We start from the raw sequence: 26,887 nt of genomic DNA, 5'->3' as shown, positions 1-26,887 counted from the left end.
TAAGTCAACAGTAAAGAGAAGACTCCATGACAGTAAATACAAAGGGTTCACATCTAGATGCAAACCATTCATCAATACCAAAAATAGACAGGCCAGAGTTAAATTTGCAGAAAAACACCTCAAGAAGCCAGCTCAGTTCTGGAAAAGTATTCTATGGACAGATGAGACAAAGATCAACCTGTACCAGAATGATGGGAAGAAAAAAGTTTGGAGAAGAAAGGGAACGGCACATGATCCAAGGCACACCACATCCTCTGTAAAACATGGTGGAGGCAACGTGATGGCATGGGCATGCATGGCTTTCAATGGCACTGGGTCACTTGTGTTTATTGATGACATAAGAGCAGACAAGAGTAGCCGGATGAATTCTGAAGTGTACCGGGATATACTTTCAGCCCAGATTCAGCCAAATGCTGCAAAGTTGATTGGACGGTGCTTCATAGTACAGATGGACAATGACCCCAAGCATACAGCCAAAGCTACCCAGGAGTTCATGAGTGCCAAAAAGTGGAACATTCTGCAATGGCCAAGTCAATCTCCAGATCTAAACCCAATTGAGCATGCATTTCACTTGCTCAAAGCCAGACTTAAGACGGAAAGACCCACAAACAAGCAAGACCTGAAGGCTGCGGCTGTAAAGGCCTGGCAAAGCATTAAGAAGGAGGAAACCCAGCGTTTGGTGATGTCCATGGGTTCCAGACTTAAGGCAGTGATTGCCTCCAAAGGATTTGCAACAAAATATTGAAAATAAAAATATTTTGTTTGGGTTATGTTTATTTGTCCAATTACTTTTGACCTCCTAAAATGTGGAGTGTTTGTAAAGAAATGTGTACAATTCCTACATTTTCTATCAGATATTTTTGTTCAACCCTTCAAATTAAACGTTACAATCTGCACTTGAATTCTGTTGTAGAGGTTTCATTTCAAATCCAATGTGGTGGCATGCAGAGCCCAACTCGCGAAAATTGTGTCACTGTCCAAATATTTCTGGCCCTAACTGTATATCTTATCATAGAAATATGTTTCTTTCTGCACTGATCAGGCACTTAACTCCTGCAATGATGGTTTAATCTCAAAATCTGCACAAATCTGTCTGCGTTGAAGCATAAATTGACTCCTGCTGTCTGGAAGTCTCTGTGGAGATAGGGGAGCAAAGAGCAGGAGAGAGACACAAGCAGAGTAAAACAAAGTACAAACGCTGCACCTTCCAGAAACTATAGAGGAGGAAAAAACTACTTTAAGGGTATGTGCACACATTCAGGATTTTTCAAGTTTTTTGTTTGCATTTTTTCGCTATAAAAAACGCATACATATGCATCCTGTCATTTAGGATGCATTCCGCAATTTTTGTGCACATGATGCCTTTTTTTTCCGCGAATAAAATGCATCGCTTTAAAAAAAGCAGCTTGTTCATTAATTTTGTGGATTTTTTGCGTTTTTCCCGCTATTTAATGCATTCTGAAAGCTCTGGAAAAACGCGAAAAAAACGCATGCGGATTTCTGGCAGAAATGTCCGTTTTTTGTCAGGAAATTTCTGCAAGAAATCCTGAACGTGTGCACATACCATTAAAATGCAGGATACAAGTCCTATAGTGCTGTCCTCTTGTATACACACGTAACAGCTGTTTCTGAAAAGTTACCTGAAAGCGCAGTCACACTGTAATCAGTAGCAATAATTTTAATCTCCTTTCCGCAGAAAAGTCATTTGAAGAGTAAAGATCAGCGCATCAAACTACTGAACGAAATCTTACATGGAATAAAGGTATGAGATGCTCTTGGGTCCAAGCCTGATCTGTGCCAATCCTTCTGCCCCCACTTCATAGTATATGTGTGTGTGTGTGTGTGTGTATATATATATATATATATATATATATATATATATATATATATATATATATATATATATATATATATATATATATATATATATATATATATATATATATATATATATATATATATATATACTAGCTATCGGACCCGTTCTACCCGGGTGGCGAGCATTTATATTGGTATATGGTCACCATCCTGGTATGTACTGCTCCATCCTGCGCCCCCATTCTGTCATGTGCTGCTCCCATCCTGCGCCCCCATCCTGTCATGTGCTGCTTCCATCCTGCGCCCCCATCCTGTCATGTGCTGCTCCCATCCTGCTCCCCCGTTCTGTCATGTGCTGCTCCCATCCTGCACCCCCGTTCTGTCATGTTCTGCCCTATTCTGTCATGTGCAGCTCCCATCCTGCGCCACCGTTCTTTAATTTGCTGCTCCCATCCATATGCCCCATAAGATGCTCCATAGTATATGCCCCGTCACAGGTGGCGTAAGTAGCCACAGCCTCATGCCACAGCAATTTGTTACTTGCGCCACCTGATTCCTTTCCGCCGCCATTTTCTTGGTCCTGCTGGCGGAAGCAGCGCCAGCGCAGTCCGCGCTTTCCGGCGCCATTTTCTTGAAGACACACTGCAGTGCGCAGGCGCCGATTCCGGCAGCAGGACAAAGGAATCAGGTGGCGTAAGTAACAAATTGCTGTGGCATGAAGTGCCACAGCATAATCATCGCGCAAATATGTGCACGGTGTCCCCCTGCTCCCGACCCCCTGCTCCCGGCAGTCCGCGCCTTTCGGCGCCATTTTTTTTTTTTCCTGACACTCTATAATTTAATGCTAGGAGCGTCGCGCCTGCGCAGTCTATAAAGGCTTCGGACAGAGTGACGCTCACAGCGTTATATTATAGAGATATATATATATATATATATATACACACACAAATGTATATTTTACGTATCCTGTACAGATTCACTCTTCTACCTCCCAACCCAGTTTCATAGTACGGAGCCCCCTGTGCACAACCTACGAGTATAAGCTAAGAGCTCTTCTTGCTCTACGGCGTCTATCATGTCCAAGCCTTAGGATATAACCATTGATACTGATAAGAATTGTCATGCCTTATTTTCCATGCAGTGGCGCTGCAGGGATACTGACAGCTTGCTGCTTTCCACCCCACAAATTTTAGTATTTTTAACACTTTACGTACTGGAAAATAATACTATGTAATGTGTTCTGGCATTATGGGATCAAAGGGGTAACGTCTCTCCTTCGGGAGAGGAACATGCCAAGACTGGCAAGTCAATGTGAGAAGGATTTAAAACCTTGCAATCCTCTGGGAAATTAATTATGCAAATTACCTCTTCAAAGAGGAAGAGGACTAGAACTCAATTGCCACCTATAGGATGTAGCAATTCTAAAAGTGAATGTCGACCCTTTAACGAGCCTTGCAACAAGACTAAAGGTACCTTCACACTGAAAAACATTACAACGATAACAATAGCGATCCGTGACGTTGCAGCATCCTGGATAGCGATATCGTTGTGTTTGACAGGCAGCAGCGATCTGGATCTTGCTGTGACATCGTTGGTCGGAGCAGAAAGGCCAGAACTTTATTTCGTCGCTAGATCACCCGCTGGTAACCAAGGTAAATATCGGGTTACTAAGCGCAGGGCCGCTTAGTAACCCGATGTTTACCCTGGTTACAATTGTAAATGTAAAAAAAACAAAAAAAAAAACAGTCACATTCCGGTGCCTGTCACGTCCCCGGCATCCGCTTCCCTGCACTCCTCCTGCATCCTGTGTCAGCGCCGGCCGGCCGTAAAGCAGAGCACAGCGGTGACGTCACCGCTCTGCTTTACGGCCGGCGCTTACACAGGATGCAGGAGGAGTGCAGGGAAGCGGATGCCGGGGACGTGACAGGCACCGGAATGTGAGTGTGTTTTTTTTTTTTTACATGTACAATGGTAACCAGGGTAAACATCAGGTTAGGCCAGTCTCACACGTCCAGATAATTCCGGTACCGGAATTGTCCGTGTGCCGGTGCGTTTCTGTGGCACACATGCGGCACACGTGTGCCGCCCGTGTGCCCACTGGGTACCACACGTACCAGCATCTGGTGCTGAAGGTCCATTCATATCTTCCCTGCAGTAGCGTTTGCTGTAGAGAAGATATGAATAATTGTGTTTAAAATAAAGATTTATGTGCCCCCCGCCCTCCCACCCCCTGTGCGCCCTTTACCCCCCCCCCCCTCCCCCCCTCCGCTGTTCTGAAAATACTCACCTGGCTTGCTCCCTTGCCGGCGCTGCTTCCTGTTCTGGCCGCATCTTCTCCTGTATGCGGTCACGTGGGGCCGCTCATTTACAGTAATGAATATGCGGCTCCACCCCTATGGGAGGTGGAGCCGCATATTCATGACTGTAATCGGCGTGACCGCTGATACAGTAGAAGATGCGGCCAGAACAGGAAGCAGCGCCAGCGAGGGAGCCGGGTGAGTATTTTCAGAACAGCGGGGGGGCGCACAGGTGGGGCACACAGGGGGTGGTTGTGCGGGGGAGCGCACTTTGGGCACATAGATCTTTATTTTAAACACAATTATTCATATCTTCTCTACAGCACACACTGATGCAGGGAAGATATGAATCGCGGCTTCAGCACCAGTGGGGGGGACAGCGCTTAATGTAGCGCTGTCTCCTGCACGGCACACGGACCCATTGACTTTAATGGGTCCGTGTAATACGTGCGCTCCCACGAACACTGACATGTCTCCGTGTTTGGCACACCGACACACGGTCCGCAAAAAATCAATGACATCTGAACAGATGCATTGATTTTAATTTGTCTACGTGTGTCAGTGGCTCCGGTGTGGAAACTGTCACCTCACATACCGGAGCCACTGACGTGTGAAATCGGCCTTACTAAGCGCGGCCCTGCGCTTAGTAACCCGATGTTTACCCTGGTTACCCGGGGACTTCGGCATCGTTGGTCGCTGGAGAGCTGTCTGTGTGACAGCTCTCCAGCGACCACACAAGGACTTTCCAACGATCATGGCCAGGTCGTATCGCTGGTCGTGATCGTTGGAAAGTTGCTGAGTGTGACGGTACCTTTAAGATAAAAGCCAAACCAGAATCTCAATTTGCAAACAGTGTTTCATGGGTGCTGCCCCTCGTCAGTGCAAAGTGTGAGATATGGTTTGGCTAGGTGAGAGGCTTCTGATAGCGATCCAAGGGGTAATGTTTCTCCTTGTAAAGAGTGACATGCCAATGGGAGAACACTTTTAAGCCTTGCAATGCTCCTCTTGGAAATTGCACTGATGAGGGGCCCCGAAACACTGTTTCTGCAAATTAAGATTCTGGTTTGGCTTTTATCTTAAGTCATATGGCAAGGCTCATTAAAGGGTCCTCTTCTAATATATAATTGCCTAGAATACTACTTCCTGCAATTTGTGCCAACTTCCGTGGCTTTGTCCGGAGCTAATGTCCGGAGCTAATGTCCGGAGATAAGTGACGTCAACAGTGTCCAGTGTCTGATTGGTTGCCGCCTGCTGCGAGCGACCAATCAGAAACGTGCCGTACTGTGACACACTCCGCCCGCCATTTTGGTGTGATTTTTGAATTTTTACCTCACAGCAAGTTTCTACTGCGTGGAGGCGGGCCCAGTGACGTTGCTCTTCAAGCTCCTGCCGAATTTCGTCAAAAAAATGATAATACCATTTACCAAAACTATATATATTTAGTTGTGAAGTGGTTCAGTGACATTTTCACACCAATTTTGAACTTTTGTTTGGTGTTTTCTCCATATACTGCCTATTATTTTTGTTCTTTCTTACTATTATTTATTAATTGTATTATTCTTACATTTGAATAAATAAAGTATATATGGATTCTAGACTCCCGATTCTTTAGAATCGGGCTGCCATCTAGTACTCTATAAAGAGGTAATTTCCGTACTGTCATTATAGTACATAGCGGATTGAAATTCTTGTGTCTGCTTCTGTAAGTGTAATGCTCTAGTTTGTAGGCATTCCTCCTCAAAAGACCATTGGGAGAAAACCACAAGGGAGGTATTATGCAAATTAGCTTTTGTCCAGAAGGAAGAACGCTGACTTTCTAGTGCCGTCTATAGGTGACGATCCTGTAAGTCCGTGTCTGACACAAGCGTGGCTAAGAATCTCAGCCAACCAAGAGATACCATCTGTAATTGACTGTTTCATGGTTTTTGCTCCATCAGTACAAATCAATGTACTGGTTGGCTGGTGAAGTTGCCTTTAATGTTTATTTGGGGGGTTCTTACATAGCACCTTCTGGTGTATGGAGTCTTCCAGTCAATATGTCACGACACAGCAATCACCGTGCGTAAATCCGCCACCTTCAGACTGAGCTGCTGCAATTATCCCGCCGTCAGAGCAGAGATTGGATCCATCATGGATCAGAGAAAATGGTAGCGGTCAGAGCTAATGTCACAACACAGCTGTCGGGTGACCCGGGACCAGGGGCTTCTTCACCGTCCCTTTCACTAGGGGGCGCCCTAGCTTGCCCTGCTTCTCAGGATACTTCAGATGGAAGAGATACCGGGAGCCTCCGCCATTGCCTTATCTCCTGAGTTAGCCCTCCGTCTGTTCTCTTCCCCCACCTAGGGAAGAGGGGTACTGTGCACCATAGTACACCAACCCAACAAACATAGCAGCACAAACAAGGTTTAACAGAAAATTCCAGGCATACAAAATATTCACTCACATATAGTAGAGGAATGCACCAGGGCGTGGAGGTAGGTGAATAAACCAAAGCAGAGAAGGATAAGGAATTACCACACATACAAAGCGAACAACAGTTACTAATAACTCCTTCAACTCTCCTTCTCATACGAACTCCTCTCCCACCATTAGCCATGCAGCAATAAAACTACTCTGACAAGGATTTGTATCAGAGCCCAGATTATAAAGGGAAAAAGGAGTGGCTAACCGAGCACAGCTGTGAGCACAGGGAATTCCAACATGGCTGATTAAGCTCTGTTCTGCCAGAAGGAATAAACACATTTAAAATGAAGGAGAAGTGCTTCTTCTCAGCGCCGGAGTAGGAGCAATCAGACGTTGCGGTCTTCTGGCTCTACACGGTCGCAGTAACCCCTTGACAGTACCCCCTCTTCTACTAGGGACTTCCGAAACTTCAGGACCAGGCTTATCAGGGTGTGCCTGAACATCAGATGTACCAGAAACTGAAGCGACCGATGAACTAGACGAGAATCCAAAATCTTCGCAATCTGAAAACTCTAAATTACCATCGACAATAACAGGAGATGGTGGTAGAGGTGATGGTACAGAATATACAAGGTTTTGTTTTTTTTGTGGAGAAAGCGATGAAATACATTATGGAGGATCCATTAGTCGGTAAAGCAAGGCGAAATGCTATAGGATTGACGATGGCTATGATGTTATAAGGACCGATAAACCAGGGATCCAGTTTCCAACACGGAACCTTCAGCTTAATGCTCCTCGAGGACGGAACCAAGTCACCAACACACAAATCCGGAACCACCAAACGTCTCCGATCAGCCACATTCTTTTATTTGGACCCCATCTTCCTCAAATTATTTGTAACCCCCTGCCATATGGTAGAAAGGGAAGATGAAAACCGTTCTTCCTCCGGTAATCCAGAAGGGCGTTTACCACGAAAAGAACTAAACTGAGGATGGAACCCATATGCCCCGAAAAATGGGGACTTGATTGGGTTGATTCCTGACAACGATTTAAAGCGAATACGACCAACGGTAAATGGCTAACCCAGTCCTCCTGATTTTCAGAAACAAAACACGTGAGATACTCAAAACACTCTAGATTCTGGTTAACCCTTTCAGTCTGCCCATTAGACTGCAAGTGAAAAGTGGACGGGTGCAAAATGCCCTCCAAAACTTGGAGACAAACTGCACCCCCCGATCAGAAACAATATCGGTGGGGATCCCATGTAATCTAATTATTTCCCTGACGAAAACTTTCGCCAAGGATTTGGCGTTCAATAAAGCTGGTAAATCGATAGATTCAGTAAAATGTCTCATTTTATCTACCACCACAAGAATTACAGTATTCCCCGCCAACCCGGGTAGATCCGTGATAAAATCGACTGACAAGTGAGTCCAAAGTCTGCTGGGAATCTCCGATGGTTGGAGAACCCCCCCGATGGACGATTATGAGAGGTCTTAGAATACACGCAGACACTGCAGGCGGCTACATGCTCCCGGACATCCTGATGAGCACCTGGCTACTAAAAACGCAGAGTAAGCAGATCAGCAGTGGCTTTATTACCAGGATGTCCAACACTGAATCCTGAGGTTCGTGGAGAACTCTAAAGGTACCGTCACACTGAACGATATCGCTAGCGATCCGTGACGTTGCAGCGTCCTGGATAGCGATATCGTTCAGTTTCAGGCAGCAGCGATCAGGATCCTGCTGTGCCATCGTTGGTCGGAGCAGAAAGTCCAGAACTTTACTTCGTCGCTGGACCTCCTGCAGACATCGCTGAATCGGCGTGTGTGACGCCGATTCAGCGATGTCTTCACTGGTAACCAGGGTAAACACCGGGTTACTAAGCGCAGGGCCGCGCTTAGTAACCCAATGTTTACCCTGGTTACCAGCGTAAACGTAAAAAAAAAAAAAACACTACATACTTACATTCCGGTGTCTATCCTCCGGCGCTGTGCTTCTCTACACTGTGAGAGCCGACCAGCCAGAGAGCACAGCGGTGACGTCACCGCTGTGCTTTCCGGCTGGCGCTCAGTCAGTGCAGAGAAGCACAGCGCCGGGGGACAGACACCGGAAGGTAAGTATGTAGTGGTTTTTTTTTTTTTACGTTTACGCTGTTAACCAGGGTAAACATCGGGTTACTAAGCGCGGCCCTGCGCTTAGTAACCCGATGTTTACCCTGGTTACCAGGAGACCGGCATCGTTGGTCGCTGGAGAGCTGTCTGTGTGATCGGGATCGCTGCAGCGTCGCTTAATGTGACGGTACCTTAAGACAGAGATTAACAGGGACAAACAGTCTACCAAGTGGACAGGCAGCAGGGGTGTCCCCCTGAGCATCAACAACCTCTCTTTCCAGATCGGAGCATATAGACGCCATAAGCACCCCTTTTTTGAAGAATAGGTACTGGTTCACACTTACTTCCTTATGAGATGAACGAGAAAAGATTTTTGGTACTCACCGTAAAACCTGTTTCTTGTAGGCTTGATTGGGGGGATGCAGCACCCACCCTTGCGTGCATTTACTCTGTTTTTCTCTCAAGATGTAATTGGATTATTACCCTTCATGTTGTAATTCCTTTTTGGGCTTCTCCCACTGCTTTCTCACTAAACTGAGGAGCCGCGAGGTATAGTCTGCGGGGAAGGAGGGAAATTTTTTATTTTTTTTTCTTTAATTCTTTTTATTAAATTTCAAAAAATTAACAAGGCAGATAAACAATATAATTAGACTGATAACATAGCAGTCACAAAAACCCAAGAACCCTAACCCTCCCCAATCCCTCCCCAATTCTTCTTCTCTGTGTGCACTAAACATTTGAATTACATTATGGAATTGGTGTGTGGCCACTTATCCGCTGCGTTAGATACCATTGGGTATTTTCAAAATGAGCTCGTAGTTTTTCCCTGACCCCCAAACGAAGAGACGGAATAAAGAGAGACCATGTGGTTAGAAATTTACCGGTCATCCTTTCTTTACTGGTCAACGCGTCCAACCACTCCATTTTGAAAAGGACCATGATTTTGGCGTGTATAAGGGATTGTGATGGGACAGTCGGACTCAACCAGTGTTGCAATATGCTTTTCCTGGTTGCCGAGGCCCAAATCATGAGTGAAGCTTTAATATGTTTAGGTAGTTTGTAATGGGGTTCTTCCAAAATGATAAAAATGGCCCACTGTGGTGTGAGCGGGACCACACAACCTCTGTAGCTCGTCATGTATGATGCCCCACAGCTCCTGAATCTTTGAACAGCTCCATAGATGATGATATATATCAGTATTGCATGTTTTGCATTTGGAGCAAAAATAAAGAGTTGAAGGAGACATCCTAGATTGCAAATATGGGTTGATATAAGCCCTGTGTAAAATCAATAGAGCCATGTCCGTATAGCTACTATGTTAGGATCTTCCTCTGCGCCGTAGTGGCACCAAGGAAGTCCCCAACCCCAAAGCCTGGAAAGTCTTTTGACCATTTTGCTAATCCCGTATCTCTCCCCTCCCATGACCATCTTTTACGTAATAGAGAGTAAATGCCACTAGTAGATGCCGGCTGTGATCTGTATTTCTGATAAAGCCGGCCAAGTCATTCCTCCCTTCCCCTGCGCCTCCAGTTGGCAGACACTTTTGTACCAAACTACGTGCCTGAAGGAACAGAAAAGGATTGTTATTAAACAGCGGAAAGCGTTGTGATGTTGTTTCAAAGGAGAATACAGAAAACCTAAAGTCCATTAAGACCAGTGCCGTATTTGCCACTAGGCACTTGAGGGCACGTGCCTAGGGCGAGGACAATGCAGGGGGGCGGCACCTGACCAAGTTTAAAAAAAAAAAAAATTTTTTTTTTAAGTCCGGGGGTCCCCCCGCACACCCACCTCAGTCCCAGTTGCTGCGGGGGGAGGGGGTCTCGGGCGCAAGGCAGCCATCAGGGCATTGCTGCCCTGACTACTGTATGGGGCAGAAATGGGTGCTGTACCTTTTAAGCAGCAGCAGCCCAAGTGCATCATGTTCCTCCTGACATCGGTCATGTGACACGCTGCGCGCTCTTCTTACTGTAAGAGCACTGGAGCAGACTGCAGAGAAGCAGGTTTGTGGGAGAAGATACTGAAGTCGGCGGTGAGCAGGGAGAGGAGGAGGGGGGCAGTGTGTGAGGACTCAGAGGAAGCTGCAGAGAGGAGTGAGGTGAGAGAGGAGACGGGAGTCTGCTGATGTGAGTGAGTGAGGAGAGGGGAGGCTGCTAAGGGGAGGGGATGAGAGGCTGGTAAGGAGATGAGAGGCAGGAGAGGAGATGAGAGGCAGGAGAGGAGAGGCTGGTAAGGAGAGGAGATGAGCGGCTGGAAAGGAGAGGAGATGAGAGGCTGGAAAGGAGAGGCTGGGAAGGAGAGGAGATGAGAGGCTGGAGAGGAGAAGCTGGAAAGGAGAGGAGAGGCTGGAAAGGAGAGGAGAGGCTGGTAAGGAGAGGAGATGAGCGGCTGGAAAGGAGAGGAGATGAGAGGCTGGAGAGGAGATGAGAGGCTGGAAAGGAGAGGCTGGGAAGGAGAGGAGATGAGAGGCTGGAGAGGAGAGGCTGGTAAGGAGAGGAAATGAGAGGCAGGAGAGGAGAGGCTGGAAAGGAAAGGAGAGGAGATGAGAGGCTGGTAAGGAGATGAGAGGCAGGAGAGGAGAGGCTGGAAAGGAGAGGAGATGAGAGTCTGGTAAGGAAAGGAAATGAGAGGCAGGAGAGGAGAGGCTGGAAAGGAGAGGAGAGGCTGGAAAGGAGAGGAGATGAGAGGCTGGTAAGGAGATGAGAGGCAGGAGAGGAGAGGCTGGAAAGGAGAGGAGATGAGTGTCTGGTAAGGAAAGGAAATGAGAGGCAGGAGAGGAGAGGCTGGAAAGGAGAGGAGAGGCTGGAAAGGAGAGGAGATGAGAGGCTGGTAAGGAGATGAGAGGCAGGACATGAGAGGCTGGAATGGAGAGGAGATGAGAGGCTGGTAAGGAGAGGAAATGAGAGGCAGGAGAGGAGAGGCTGGAAAGGAATGGAGAGGCTGGAAAGGAGAGGAGAGGCTGGTAAGGAGAGGAGAGGCTGGTAAGGAGAGGAAATGAGAGGCTGGAAAGGAGAGGAGATGAGAGGCTGGTAAGGAGAGGAAATGAGAGGCAGGAGAGGAGAGGCTGGAAAGGAATGGAGAGGCTGGAAAGGAGAGGAGAGGCTGGTAAGGAGAGGAGAGGCTGGTAAGGAGAGGAGATGAGAGGCTGGAAAGGCGAGGCTGGGAAGGAGAGGAGATGAGAGGCTGGAGAGGAGAAGCTGGAAAGGAGAGGAGAGGCTGGAGAGGAGAGGCGATGAGAGGCTGGTAACGAGAGGAGATGAGAGGCTGGTAAGGAGAGGAGATGAGAGGCTGGAAAGGAGAGGAGATGAGAGGCTGGAGAGGAGAAGCTGGAAAGGAGGAGAGGCTGGAGAGGAGAGGCTGGAAAGGAGAGGAGAGGCTGGAAAGGAGAGGAGAGGCTGGAGAGGAGATGAGAGTCTGGTAAGGAGAGGAGATGAGAGTCTGGTAAGGAGAGGAGATGAGAGGCTGGTAAGGAGAGGAGATGAGAGGCTGGAAAGGAGAGGAGAGGCTGGAAAGGAGAGGAGAGGCTGGAGAGGAGATGAGAGTCTGGTAAGGAGAGGAGATGAGAGTCTGGTAAGGAGAGGAGATGAGAGGCTGGTAAGGAGAGGAGATGAGAGGCTGGAAAGGAGAGGAGATGAGAGGCTGGTAAGGAGAGGAGATGAGAGGCTGGTAAGGAGAGGAGATGAGAGGCTGGTAAGGAGAGGAGATGAGAGGCTGGAGAGGAGAAGCTGAAAAGGAGGAGAGGCTGGAGAGGAGAGGCTGGAAAGGAGAGGAGAGGCTGGAGAGGAGAGGAGATGAGAGGCTGGTAAGGAGAGGAGATGAGAGGCTGGTAAGGAGAGGAGATGAGAGGCTGGAAAGGAGAGGAGATGAGAGGCTGGAAAGGAGAGGAGAGGCTGGAGATGAGAGGCTGGAAAGGAGATGAGAGGCTGGAAAGGGGAGATGAGAGGCTGGAGAGGAGATGAGAGGCTTGTGAGGAGAGGCTGCTGAGGAGAGGAGATGAGAGGCTGGTGAGGGGAGGCTAGTGATGGGAGGATGTGAGAGGCTGCTGAGGAGAGGGGAGGCTGCTGAGGAGAGGAGATGAGAGGCTGGTCTCATGCTGTATATGGGGAGGCTGTGTGGGGCTCATGCTGTATTTAAGGGGCTGTGGGGGTTTAAAGATATATAGGGGGTGTCAGCATACTTAATTCTGCTCAAAATTAAGTGATACAATTAATATTAATTAATATTGAGTAGAATTATTTTCATGCTATTGGTTCGGCCTCCACAACAGTCATGGTCTTTCATCTGGCCCCTCGGGAAAATAAATTGCCCACCCCTGATCTGGAGACATGGAATGAGAAGCCCACAGATTAGTCCGTTCTCTCACTAAATTACCCATCCAGCTCTTCAAACTATTCTCTCTGAAACGTTGCATTGCAGAGATAAACTTCCCTGTTTGCAGTCTGAGTGATGCTGCCCGTGGTTTTGGTAGTATGAATCGACTGACAGGTTCCCCTTAAAAACCTGTCAGCCAAACCTTGCAACCGTGGCAGAATCAACTGACCATGTATTGTGTATGAGATCCACCAGATTCTCACATGACAACTAATGGAAAGGTTTGCTAAGGCTCCTTTCACATCAGCGATTTTCTCCGTTCGTGGCAGATCCTGCAGTTTTTCCGCCTCTGTCGTGTAACATATCACTTACAGGCCGGCAACTCTGCGTTCGGCCTCATTCATTCCCTATGGGACTTGCGGACATGTGCAGCACTTGAGGTGAGACAAAAAAAAAAACGCTGCTAGCTGCATTTTTTTTCCTGTTGCTGCAAGTACCGCATTTGCCGCAAGTCCCATAGGGAATGAATGAGGCCAAACACAGTGTTGCCATAAGTGATCCATTACGGATGCGGAAAAACTGCCGGATCTGCCGCAAATGTCAAAAATCGCTGATGTGAAAGTAGCCTAAGTCACTGCCGATAGTGTTTGCATTAGTCATACTCACCAATGGGGGAGGCAGCACGAAAAGTGCCTAGGGCAGCAGAAACTCTAAATACGGCCCTGATTAAGACTATTGCTTGCATACATCCCTGGTCTGCTAGAAGCCTATGGAATGATGGTGGAGTACCTCCTAGAAACCCAGGATTACCTAGAAATGGTTGAAATGGGGATATCCCAGCGCACAATTTGCAGAGCCTTCTACATTGCCTCCAGGTCTGTATCGTTTGCCACATTGTCCGGTGTTCCTGAAGTTCGGTTGGTTGCCCCTCCCCGCCCAAATGCAGCACTGCCGACAACGAGATATGTGGACATATTTGTTGTTCTAAAGCTGGTTTCACATTTGCGTTTTTTTTTTTGCGTTTTGCGCAAAACGCATGCGTTTTTTTCCCCTATACTTAACATTAAAAACACATGCGTTTTTTGGCATGCGTTTTGACGTGTTTTGACGACGCATGCGTTTTTTTCTCTGCATGCGTTGTGTTGCAGAAATGCAACATGTAGTAATTTTTAGCGGCTGTTTTTTGCCGCAAAAAACGCATGCGTTTTTTTGTGGCAAAATAACGTATTGATGTCTATGTAAACACATGCGTTTTTAAGCACATGCGCTTGCATGCATTTTTATAGAAAAACACAAGAATACACACTGATGAGCCACCCCCCAACCCTAACCCTAAGGGATCCTAACCCTAAGGGTTAGGATCCCTAGGGTTAGAGTTAGGATCCCTAGGGTTAGGATCCCTAGGGTTAGGGTTAGAGTTTGTGTTAGGGTTAGAGTTTGTGTTAGGGTTAGAGTTTGTGTTAGGGTTAGAGTTTGTGTTAGGGTTAGAGTTTGTGTTAGGGTTAGAGTTTGTGTTAGGGTTAGAGTTTGTGTTAGGGTTAGAGTTTGTGTTAGGGTTAGAGTTTGTGTTAGGGTTAGAGTTTGTGTTAGGGTTAGAGTTTGTGTTAGGGTTAGAGTTTGTGTTAGGGTTAGAGTTTGTGTTAGGGTTAGAGTTTGTGTTAGGGTTAGAGTTTGTGTTAGGGTTAGAGTTTGTGTTGGGGTTAGAGTTTGTGTTGGGGTTAGAGTTTGTGTTGGGGTTAGAGTTTGTGTTGGGGTTAGAGTTTGTGTTAGGGTTAGAGTTTGTGTTAGGGTTAGAGTTTGGGTTAGGGTTAGAGTTTGGGTTAGGGTTAGAGTTTGGGTTAGGGTTAGAGTTTGGGTTAGGGTTAGAGTTTGGGTTAGGGTTAGAGTTTGGGTTAGAGTTAGGATCCCTAGGGTTACTAGGGATCCTAACCCTAGGTATTTCTGTTTATAGTGGGTTTTCTAGTTGATTTTGATGATTGGCAGCTGTCACACACTTCTCATCATGCGTTTCAAAAATGCAAACGCAGAAAAAAAACTCATGTAAACGCGTCAAAACGCCGCATTTGTGTTAAAACATGCAAAAATGCATGCACCTAAAAAATGCAGCGTTTAAATGCGTTTTTTCACCAAATGCGTTTGCGTTTAAAACGCTGCGTTTTTAAACGCAAATGTGAAACCAGCCTAAGCTAACATTAGCGAAATGAGAAACTCCCCGTATCCAGTCCACTGCGTATCTAAAGTTGGCTGCTAAGTTATACCTTCCTATGTTGGGGAAGTTAATTCCGCCCTCTGCCCTTGATAGGAGGCGATTTTTAATCAGATGCATTAATAGTGCCAGCCTCTAGGTGGCAGCAGGCTATCCCATGCTTTTTGTCTCCCCCAATGAAGGCTATGTGCACACTTTGCGGAGTAGACTTAGGAATTTCTGGTGCAGATTCTGCCTCTCCTGGCAGAAAACGCACCTGCGGATTTGTCGCGTTTTTTGTGCGTTTTTGCTGTGGTTTTCTTGCGGATTTGCTGCGGTTTTTACCCCTGCGGTTTTCTATAATGGAATGGGTACAAAAACGCTGCAGATTCACAAAAAAGAAGTGACATGCTACTTCTTTTAAACCGCAGCATTTCCGCAGCGGATTTTCCGCAAAGTGTGCACAACATTTTTTTTTTCTCATTGATTTATATTGTACTGTAAATCAATTGCGGATCTGCAGCGTCTCTGAACCTCAAAAAACGCTGCGGATCCGCAGAGAATCCGCTACGTGTGCACATACCCGAAGACTTCGAGAAGCGGATTATACGGTGAGTACCAAAAATCTACTTTTTCTCAGGGAGCTTTGCCTGTAATGCAGTAGCTAGGACAGCATCTCTGATGAAACTATGATGGAGTAATTAGAGAATAAAATCCAATAAAATGTATATTTCCTAATAAGTCTATTCCGTTGTTGAATTCTTGCAGATATTGAAGCTTTATGCCTGGGAGCCTTCTTACCAAAGGAAAGTGGTTGATATTCGGGAACGTGAAATGGAAGTGCTGAAGTCTTCGGGTTACTTGACCACGTTCTCCATGCTGACGCTAACCTGCATCCCGTTCCTGGTAAGATGCCGCCCTCCTCTGTGATAGCTGGCACCACATCTATTATATTCGGGCCACTAATTATACAATAAGGCTCATCAATCCAACATCAACCTGGCAACTGTCAGGCCCTGATTATCAGATATTCTCCATTATCGCATGATTATACAAGAGTGTGTGCAATTCACCTCTAGGGAAATTTTCAGAAAAGAAAACCCCAAAAGATTTAATACAACATCAGATGCTATAACTTTTAATTTTCAATTTGAGGATCCGGGCTTAAAGGTTTTTTTTTTTTTTAGTGAAAATACTAAATATTTTACATTATTTTGTTCTAAAATCAAAATTCTTTTCCACAACCTCCTGCAATCACGTAGGGTTTATAGGGGATAGATGCTGGGGGTGTATTCTGAGGCTTGGTTCACATTTTGTATTTTTGGCGTGTTTTTCAAAATGCAGAAAAATAAAATGCATGCTTCGATTTTATAGAGGAACGTAATTGTTAAGGTGTGGTACTGGGATCTAAAATAATGACGCCACCAGTAGTGCAAGTGTAGGAACGTACCGCACAAGTGGTGGCCATGGACGGCTAGAATTTCATCCTTCAATGGGGTAATCCCACCAAAAGCATTGATCACCTTGACTGATGGGAACTAGTGATGAGCGAACGTGCTGGGAGAAGGTGTTATCTGAGCATGCTCAGGTGCTAACCGAGTGTCTTCAGCGTGTTTGCAAAAATATGTTCGGGTCCCCGTGCCTGCATGTCTCATGGCTGTTTGTGGTCTGTTTGTTAGGACATCCCTGCATATATTGCGGCTATCGAACAGCCGCGAGACATGCAGCCGCGTAGACTCGAACATATTATTGTAGGATGCCGAAGACACTTGGTTAGCACCCGAGCATGCTCAGATAACACCTTATCCCAGCACGTTCACTCATCATTAATGGGAACCTCACCAATCACAAGGAAAAGGGATCCAATGTTTCCCTTGTGAATTTAACAACATCGCACGTGAGTGATCTCTGCTACATCTACTGTCTATGGGAGTGACGGTGAGACACCGACCGATCAGCAGCTGTCAACACTAACCCCTTTATTAGAACAAAGTGTTGCACCTAAAAAATACTGGTTATAAAAGGTTATTTCTTAGGATGGTGGAAAATTTACTGATCTTCATGGACCCCCAGCAATCTTGAGAACGTGGCTGTGGATCCCAGATACCGGCCTGTCTTAAATAGAGCAGAGGATGAGTTCAAATGGGTTTTTTTTGTTACTAATAGAAAAAACTATTTTTCAAGTTTTGTATAAGACGTGTGTACCTTCTGTCTTTTCCCCTTTCCTTTTCCTTTTTTTGTTTTATCTAATATATAAAGCTGAATGTGTGTGTGTGTGTGTGTGTGTGTGTGTATGTATGTATGTCCGGGATTGGCATCTGCACCGTCGCAGCTACAGCCACAAAATTTTGCACAGTCACACATCTGGACCCTGAGAGCGTCATAGGATATGTTGTGAGGTGAAATTTTAACCCCGTGCTTTCCAATTCACCAAACAATTTTGCCCCTATCTACATAATGGGGAAAAGTGAAAGGAAAAGTGTAGGAGGCAAATTGACAGCTGCCAGATGTGAACAAGGGGGACTTAAAGAATGAGAGTGATGGCGCCAAAGAGTATATACCGTACAGTTGCTAAGGTGGGGTCCCGACATGAGATACTCACCACACACGGGGATATGAACACACACAAAATGCGCCACACACTACCACGTGCTTGAACACATATACCACCCTCAGCACACATTTCACCACACATACACCAACCTCGCCACATAAAAGTCGAAACACAAAAGTCACCGCTCAAAACTCGCCACATGCAAAAACTAGGCTCACGCAAAACTCGCCACAAGTGCAAAACTCACCTCATGGAAAACTCCCCACATGCAAAACTTGCACACGCGGAAAAATTGCCGCATGCACAAAAGTTGCAGCACATGCAAACGTTGCCTCACACACAACTTGCACATACTCAAAAGGCACCACACATAAAACTCGCCATGCGCAAAACTCGCCATGCGCAAAACTTGCTGCACACAACTTGCTACACTAACCTGTCACATGCAACTCGACACACAAAAAGTTGCTACACGCATGTTGCCACACAAAACTCATCTCACAAAAGTCGCTACATGCATGTCGCCACACGCAACTCAACACACACAACTTGACAAACGAAACTCGCCCTAAAACACACACAAGTCTGGTATTCGCCTTCAAAAATAAAAATCTGATTAATAAGCAGACAAACTACAAGAGCAACAAATGTACCATATAGGAAATACGGCAGCTGTCAGTCACATGACCTGTCTATTATGTGTATGTGTGAGCTAATATATACTGCCATGGGGGAGGGCTTCCTGTTGGCTGGGGATTTATCAGGCTGCCAATTTATCTTACAAATACTGAGGTAAAAATACTGAGCAAATAACGTGTTAACGAGGTCTAATACAAGAGATCACACAGGTATATACTATATACAGGGGAGATGACACACAGATATATACTATATACATGAGAGATGACACACGATTATACTATATAGAGGAGATGACATACAGGTACATACTATATACAGGAGGAGATGACATACAGGTATATACTATATACAGGAGCAGATGACCTACAGGTATATACTATATACAGGAGGAGATGGCATACAGGTATATGCTATATATAGAAGATGACATACAGGTATATACTATATACAGGAGGAGATGACATACAGGTACAGTGGGGCAAAAAAGTATTTAGTCAGTCAGCAATAGTGCAAGTTCCACCACTTAAAAAGATGAGAGGCGTCTGTAATTTACATCATAGGTAGACCTCAACTATGGGAGACAAACTGAGAAAAAAAAATCCTGAAAATCACATTGTCTGTTTTTTTAACATTTTATTTGCATATTATGGTGGAAAATAAGTATTTGGTCAGAAACAAACAATAAAGATTTCTGGCTCTCACAGACCTGTAACTTCTTCTTTAAGAGTCTCCTCTTTCCTCCACTCATTACCTGTAGTAATGGCACCTGTTTAAACTTATCAGTATAAAAAGACACCTGTGCACACCCTCAAACAGTCTGACTCCAAACTCCACTATGGTGAAGACCAAAGAGCTGTCAAAGGACACCAGAAACAAAATTGTAGCCCTGCACCAGGCTGGGAAGACTGAATCTGCAATAGCCAACCAGCTTGGAGTGAACAAATCAACAATGGGAGCAATAATTAGAAAATGAAAGACATACAAGACCACTGATAATCTCCCTCGATCTGGGGCTCTACGCAAAATCCCACCCCGTGGGGTCAGAATGATCACAAGAACGGTGAGCAAAAATCCCAGAACCATGCGGGGGGACCTAGTGAATGAACTGCAGAGAGCTGGGACCAATGTAACAAGGCCTACCATAAGTAACACACTACGCCACCATGGACTCAGATCCTGCAGTGCCAGACGTGTCCCACTGCTTAAGCCAGTACATGTCCGGGCCCGTCTGAAGTTTGCTAGAGAGCATTTGGATGAGCCAGAGGAGTTTTGGGAGAATGTCCTATGGTCTGATTAAACCAAACTGGAACTGTTTGGTAGAAACACAACTTGTCGTGTTTGGAGGAAAAAGAATACTGAGTTGCATCCATCAAACACCATACCTACTGTAAAGCATGGTGGTGGAAACATCATGCTTTGGGGCTGTTTCTCTGCAAAGGGGCCAGGACAACTGATCCGGGTACATGAAAGAATGAATGGGGCCATGTATCGTGAGATTTTGAGTGCAAACCTCCTTCCATCAGAAAGGGCATTGAAGATGAAACGTGGCTGGGTCTTTCAACATGACAATGATCCAAAGCACAACGCCAGGGCAACGAAGGAGTGGCTTCGTAAGAAGCATTTCAAGGTCCTTGAGTGGCCTAGCCAGTCTCCAGATCTCAACCCTATAGAAAACCTTTGGAGGGAGTTGAAAGTCCGTGTTGCCAAGCGAAAAGCCAAAAACATCAATGCTCTAGAGGAGATCTGCATGGAGGAATGGGCCAACATACCAACAACAGTGTGTGGCAACCTTGTGAAGACTTACAGAAAACGTTTGACCTCTGTCATTGCCAACAATGGATATATTACAAAGTATTGAGATGAAATTTTGTTTCTGACCAAATACTTATTTTCCACCATAATATGCAAATAAAATGTTAAAAAAACAGACAGTGATTTTCTGGATTTTTTTTTCTCAGTTTGTCTCCCATAGTTGAGGTCTACCTATGATGTAAATTACAGACACCTCTCATCTTTTTAAGTGGTGGAACTTGCACTATTGCTGACTGACTAAATACTTTTTTGCCCCACTGTATATACTATATATAGAAGGAGATGACATACAGGTATATACTATATATAGGAGGAGATGACATACAGGTATATACTATATATAGGAGGAGATGACATACAGGTATATACTATATATAGGAGGAGATGACATACAGGTATATACTATATACAGGGGAGATGACACACAGCAGGTATATTATATATACAGGGGAGATGACATACAGGTATATACTATATACAGGAGATGACATACAGGTGTATACTATATATGAGGGAGATGACAAACATGTATATACTGAGGTGAAAATGAAAAGGTGTGAGTGCAAAATGAGAGGAGTGAGGGAAAATAGTGGAGAGGTCGAAAGAGGAGTGAGGGAAAATAGTGGAGTGATTGGAAAATGACAGATGTGAGGTCGAAATGACAAGTGTTAGGGGGGAATGAGAGGAGTGAGGGAGAAAATGAGAGATGTGAGGGGGAAAATGAAAGATGTGATTGGGAAAATGAGAGGCGTGATGGGAAAATAAGAGAAATGAGGTGCTATAACTAACCACAGATATTTACTATGCCCAGGCAACGCCAGGTTCTTCAGCTAGTGTATATATATATATATATATATATATATATATATATATATATATATATAATAAATATATATATATATATATATATATATATATATATATATATATATATATATATATATATTATTTTTTTATTTTTTTTTAAGGTTTCCATTGCTACATTTGGAGTATATTTCTTAATTGATGAAGCAAATATCCTGACGGCATCCAAGGTTTTCACCACAATCTCGTTATTTAATATCCTGCGTCTTCCATTGTTTGATTTACCCACAGTGATCTCATCGGTGGTCCAGGTAACGACTCCTTTGTATGCCTTTTTTTTTAATATGGAAGTCTCTATAGATGAGGGTTTACACTAAGGATATGTTCACACTGCATTTTTCTGGCATTATTTGGCTGAGACTGTTTATGACAATGCCGGAAAAAGCACTTACCAAACAATCAAAAGACTCTTAATTTGTATGTTAAAACGATGCCAAGCAAAGTTCACATTCATTCTTCTGGAAGACACGCCATACTTTACAATTGAAGTCAATGGGAAGGCAAAAAAGTTGCCTTAGGGTCTTTTTTGCCATTTTGTCAGCATTTTTGCATTAGAAAATGCTAGCATTTTCTTCACTATATAATGGATTTTAGAAAACATCAGTAAAAAGACAATCAAAAAATGCTGAGAAAAACATCGAAAAATCAATCACAAAATTATTAAAGTGTAAAAAAAAAAAAAAAAAATGTTAAAAAAATTCCAAAAAGGAGCAAATCCTGAAGTGTTTTCTGCTTGACGAACGGATATTTTACCCACTGCCAAAAGGCGTAGTGTAAATCTACCTTAAAGGGAAGGTGCCATTTTTTTTCAGAAATTGTAAAAATGTAAAGAATTAATGATTACATTTTCTTAAAAAATATTATTTGTTTATAATTTAGTAAAATATGAAAAATAATTTGAAAAGTTTTGGAATTTCCACTTTTCAACACTAGGGGGAGCAGCTGCTGAAATTTCAGAAAAACCTAGTGTACAACTAGCTCACATTACAGCACTGCAGTAATTATGGGCGGAGTCTGCTGACCTGTGTGATGTCTCCTCCCCTTCTGGGTGTTTGCTAAGGGATTAGAGAGGATGATATTCAGGAACCCAGTGAGCAGCCATTTTGTTGGTGACTGCAGAGTATGGCTGCCGTCACACTATCAGTATTTGGTCAGTATTTTACCTCAGTATTTGTAGCCAAAACCAGGAGTGGAACAAATAGAGGAAAAGTATAATAGAAACATATGCACCACTTCTGCATTTATCACCCACTCCTGGTTTTGGCTTACAAATACTGAGGTAAAATACTGACCAAATACTGATAGTGGACGGCAGCCTTGGGCTACTTTCACACTAGCGTTGTTGGCTGTACGTTGCAATGCGTCATTCAGAAGAAAAAACGCATCCTGCAAAGTTGTCTGCAGGATGCATTTTTTCCCCCATAGACTAACATTACCGACGCATTGCGACGTATTGCCACACGTTGTAACTGTCGTGCGACGGTTGCGTCATGTTTTGGTGGACCGCCGCCACAAAAAAAGTTACATGTAACGTTTGTGCGTCGAGTCCGCCATTTTCGACCGCACATGCACAGCCGAAACTCCGCCCCATCCTCCCCAGACCTAACAATGGGGCAGCGGAAGCGTCGTAAGACTGCTTCCACTGCCCACGTCGGACATTTCTTTCACAGCATGCATCGGTACGACGCACTGCGAAAGGCCCGTACCGATGCTAGTGTGAAAGCAGCCTTATACTGACAAGTAGACAGTCACCGAGGATGGCAGGCAGCAAGGATTCTGGGAGATATGTGGTGGAGGGAGCAGGGTGACAGCAGCACAGAGTATTTCAGGAGAGCAGTGTGCTGGTCTATAGGGGCCCCCGTTCGGTGCGCGGAGCAGCCAGGGATTGTACATAGAGCGCTGTCTTTTATACACATGGATGGACCGTCTGCTCCACAGAAATCCAGGAAACATTTCTGCGGATTGATGGCCTGTTCTGATCCAGACTTTGCATGCAGACCCCATTCCCCTCCTCAGATCCTGTCTTCCCCATCCTGTCCTGGCAATGTGTGAAAGCGAGGCGACAGGCGCAGTCTGGGGTGACGCTGGGAAGGAAATGTAGCCATATAGTAACAATAAAAATGAGACCCCTCTCTTCAGCTGCCTCACCAGCCTTCCCCTGACTGCACCTAACTGGAGGTCATGCTGCCCATAGAATGGGTCCGCTTTCTGAAGATAATACTGCCATAGTGTTCTCACATAATACCGCCATATACAGTGGGGCAAAAAAGTATTTAGTCAGTCAGCAATAGTGCAAGTTCCACCACTTAAAAAGATGAGAGGCGTCTGTAATTTACATCATAGGTAGACCTCAACTATGGGAGACAAACTGAGAAAAAAAAATCCAGAAAATCACATTGTCTGTTTTTTTAACATTTTATTTGCATATTATGGTGGAAAATAAGTATTTGGTCAGAAACAAAATTTCATCTCAATACTTTGTAATATATCCTTTGTTGGCAATGACAGAGGTCAAACGTTTTCTGTAAGTCTTCACAAGGTTGCCACACACTGTTGTTGGTATGTTGGCCCATTCCTCCATGCAGATCTCCTCTAGAGCAGTGATGTTTTTGGCTTTTCGCTTGGCAACACGGACTTTCAACTCCCTCCAAAGGTTTTCTATAGGGTTGAGATCTGGAGACTGGCTAGGCCACTCCAGGACCTTGAAATCCTTCTTACAAAGCCACTCCTTCGTTGCCCTGGCGGTGTGCTTTGGATCATTGTCATGTTGAAAGACCCATCCATGTTTCATCTTCAATGCCCTTGCTGATGGAAGGAGGTTTGCACTCAAAATCTTACGATACATGGCCCCATTCATTCTTTCATGTACCCGGATCAGTTGTCCTGGCCCCTTTGCAGAGAAACAGCCCCAAAGCATGATGTTTCCACCACCATGCTTTACAGTAGGTATGGTGTTTGATGGATGCAACTCAGTATTCTTTTTCCTCCAAACACGACAAGTTGTGTTTCTACCAAACAGTTCCAGTTTGGTTTCATCAGACCATAGGACATTCTCCCAAAACTCCTCTGGATCATCCAAATGCTCTCTAGCAAACTTCAGACGGGCCCGGACATGTACTGGCTTAAGCAGTGGGACACGTCTGGCACTGCAGGATCTGAGTCCATGGTGGCGTAGTGTGTTACTTATGGTAGGCCTTGTTACATTGGTCCCAGCTCTCTGCAGTTCATTCACTAGGTCCCCCCGCGTGGTTCTGGGATTTTTGCTCACCGTTCTTGTGATCATTCTGACCCCACGGGGTGGGATTTTGCGTGGAGCCCCAGATTGAGGGAGATTATCAGTGGTCTTGTATGTCTTCCATTTTCTAATTATTGCTCCCACTGTTGATTTCTTCACTCCAAGCTGGTTGGCTATTGCAGATTCAGTCTTCCCAGCCTGGTGCAGGGCTACCATTTTGTTTCTGGTGTCCTTTGACAGCTCTTTGGTCTTCACCATAGTGGAGTTTGGAGTCAGACTGTTTGAGGGTGTGCACAGGTGTCTTTTTATACTGATAACAAGTTTAAACAGGTGCCATTACTACAGGTAATGAGTGGAGGAAAGAGGAGACTCTTAAAGAAGAAGTTACAGGTCTGTGAGAGCCAGAAATCTTTATTGTTTGTTTCTGACCAAATACTTATTTTCCACCATAATATGCAAATAAAATGTTAAAAAAACAGACAATGTGATTTTCTGGATTTTTTTTTCTCAGTTTGTCTCCCATAGTTGAGGTCTACCTATGATGTAAATTACAGACGCCTCTCATCTTTTTAAGTGGTGGAACTTGCACTATTGCTGACTGACTAAATACTTTTTTGCCCCACTGTAGATCACACACAATACTATCAAATAGATCACACAATACTGTCATACAGTTCTCACATAATACCACCATATAGATCACACATAATACCGCCAGTGTTCTCACATACTGCCATATAGATCACACATAATACCGCCAGTGTTCTCACATACCGCCATATAGATCACACATAATACCGCCAGTGTTCTCACATACTGCCATATAGATCACACATAATAATGCCATAGTGTTCTCACATAATACCGCCATATAGAGCACACATAATACCGCCAGTGTTCTCACATACTGCCATATAGATCACACATAATAATGCCATAGTGTTCTCACATAATACCGCCATATAGAGCACACATAATACTGCCATATAGATCACACATAATACCGCCAGTGTTCTCACATACCACCATATAGATCACACATAATACTGCCATAGTGTTCTCACGTAATACCGCCATATAGATCACACATAATGCTGCCAGTGTTCTCACATACCGCCATATAGATCACACATAATACCGCCAGTGTTCTCACATACCACCATATAGATCACACATAATACTGCCATAGTGTTCTCACATAATACCGCCATATAGATCACACATAATGCTGCCAGTGTTCTCACATACCGCCATATAGATCACACATAATACTGCCATAGTGTTCTCACATACCACCGTATAGATCACACATAATACTGCCATAGTGTTCTCACATAATACCGCCATATAGATCACACATAATGCTGCCAGTGTTCTCACATAATACCGCCATATAGATCACACACAATACCACCATATAATTCTTACAATACTGATCAAGCATAATACCACCATACAGATCACATAATACCGTCATATAGATCTCACATAATGCCATAATACAGCATGACGCCCGCAGCTCCTGTTATCGCACGCATTGAGTTGTGTGTGCAATGGGGAAAGATATGCAGGGGGGAGAGGAGTGCATAGAAGTGGATTAGATACACGGCTCAGCAGACAGTATCACAAGGAGAGGATTAGATACACGGCTCAGCAGACAGTATCACACAGGAGAGGATTAGATACACGGCTCAGCAGACAGTATTACACAGGAGAGGATTAGATACACGGCTCAGCAGACAGTATTACACAGGAGAGGATTAGATACACGGCTCAGCAGACAGTATCACACAGGATAGGATTAGATACACGGCTCAGCAGACAGTATCACACAGGAGAGGATTAGATACACGGCTCACCAGACAGTATCACACAGGAGAGGATTAGATACACGGCTCAGCAGACAGTATCACACAGGAGAGGATTAGATACACGGCTCAGCAGACAATATCACACAGGAGAGGATTAGATACACGGCTCAGCAGTCAGTATTCCACAGGATTAGATACACAGGTCAGCACAGGATAGGATTAGATACACGGCTCAGCAGACAATATCACACAGGAGAGGATTAGATACACGGCTCAGCAGTCAGTATTCCACAGGATTAGATACACAGGTCAGCACAGGATAGGATTAGATACACGGCTCAGCAGACACTATCACACAGGAGAGGATTAGATACATGGCTCAGCTCAGTATAGTGATAGATGCAGGGTCTGATGTCCTGTGAGGAGCTGCAGTGAGAGGTCGAACAGCACAGAGCCTCCCCCATCCCCCTCTGTTACCTCTCTGCAGCTCCTGATAAGAGAACATCAGACCACAGCACTTCAGACTCTCTAGCGATTCTAGAGATTCAGCCATATACCAGGCAGCAGAGGACAGGGAATGGCCGCTGAGTGTGAGGGGAGACAGATGGAGCTGCTCCTCCAACAGCGCAGCTCTCAGTCACAGTGGAGCTCACAGGTACACTCCACTGTAGGCTGAAGCAAGATGGCGCCGATCTCCTGCCTCTGCTGTGATGTGGAGACCGCCCAGGGGGCGTGGCCACATCAGAGCAGAGAGAAGCTTATAATGCATTACTAGCTATGGGGGTCGCCTCCCGACTACAGCTGTCTATGTCCAGGGCAGCCGTATGTGAAGACTGTAAGTGTC

The 26,887-nt window shown here is 45.1% G+C and overlaps 2 protein-coding genes across 3 annotated transcripts in view; one reads left to right on the top strand and one right to left on the bottom strand.

Annotated features, from left to right (window-relative positions):
* LOC138672691 (multidrug resistance-associated protein 1-like) overlaps positions 1-26,887 on the top strand; it is a 93,552-nt gene that overhangs the window by 15,632 nt on the left and 51,033 nt on the right. The window contains exons 7-9 of the mRNA XM_069760904.1: positions 1,697-1,762; positions 15,894-16,031; positions 21,102-21,248. Coding sequence (XP_069617005.1) covers positions 1,697-1,762; positions 15,894-16,031; positions 21,102-21,248 — 351 coding nt within the window. The remainder of the gene's footprint in view (positions 1-1,696; positions 1,763-15,893; positions 16,032-21,101; positions 21,249-26,887) is intronic.
* Positions 1-26,887, bottom strand: part of LOC138672692 (stomatin-like) — a 179,527-nt gene that overhangs the window by 120,211 nt on the left and 32,429 nt on the right. For both annotated transcript variants that reach the window (XM_069760908.1, XM_069760907.1), the window contains one exon: positions 9,017-9,188. The gene's annotated coding sequence lies outside the window, so the exon portion shown is untranslated. The remainder of the gene's footprint in view (positions 1-9,016; positions 9,189-26,887) is intronic.

The sequence above is a fragment of the Ranitomeya imitator genome, chromosome 3, assembly GCF_032444005.1.
Source record: "Ranitomeya imitator isolate aRanImi1 chromosome 3, aRanImi1.pri, whole genome shotgun sequence".
NCBI classification, from domain to species: domain Eukaryota; kingdom Metazoa; phylum Chordata; class Amphibia; order Anura; family Dendrobatidae; genus Ranitomeya; species Ranitomeya imitator.
This window is presented reverse-complemented; position numbering and strand designations above follow the sequence as displayed.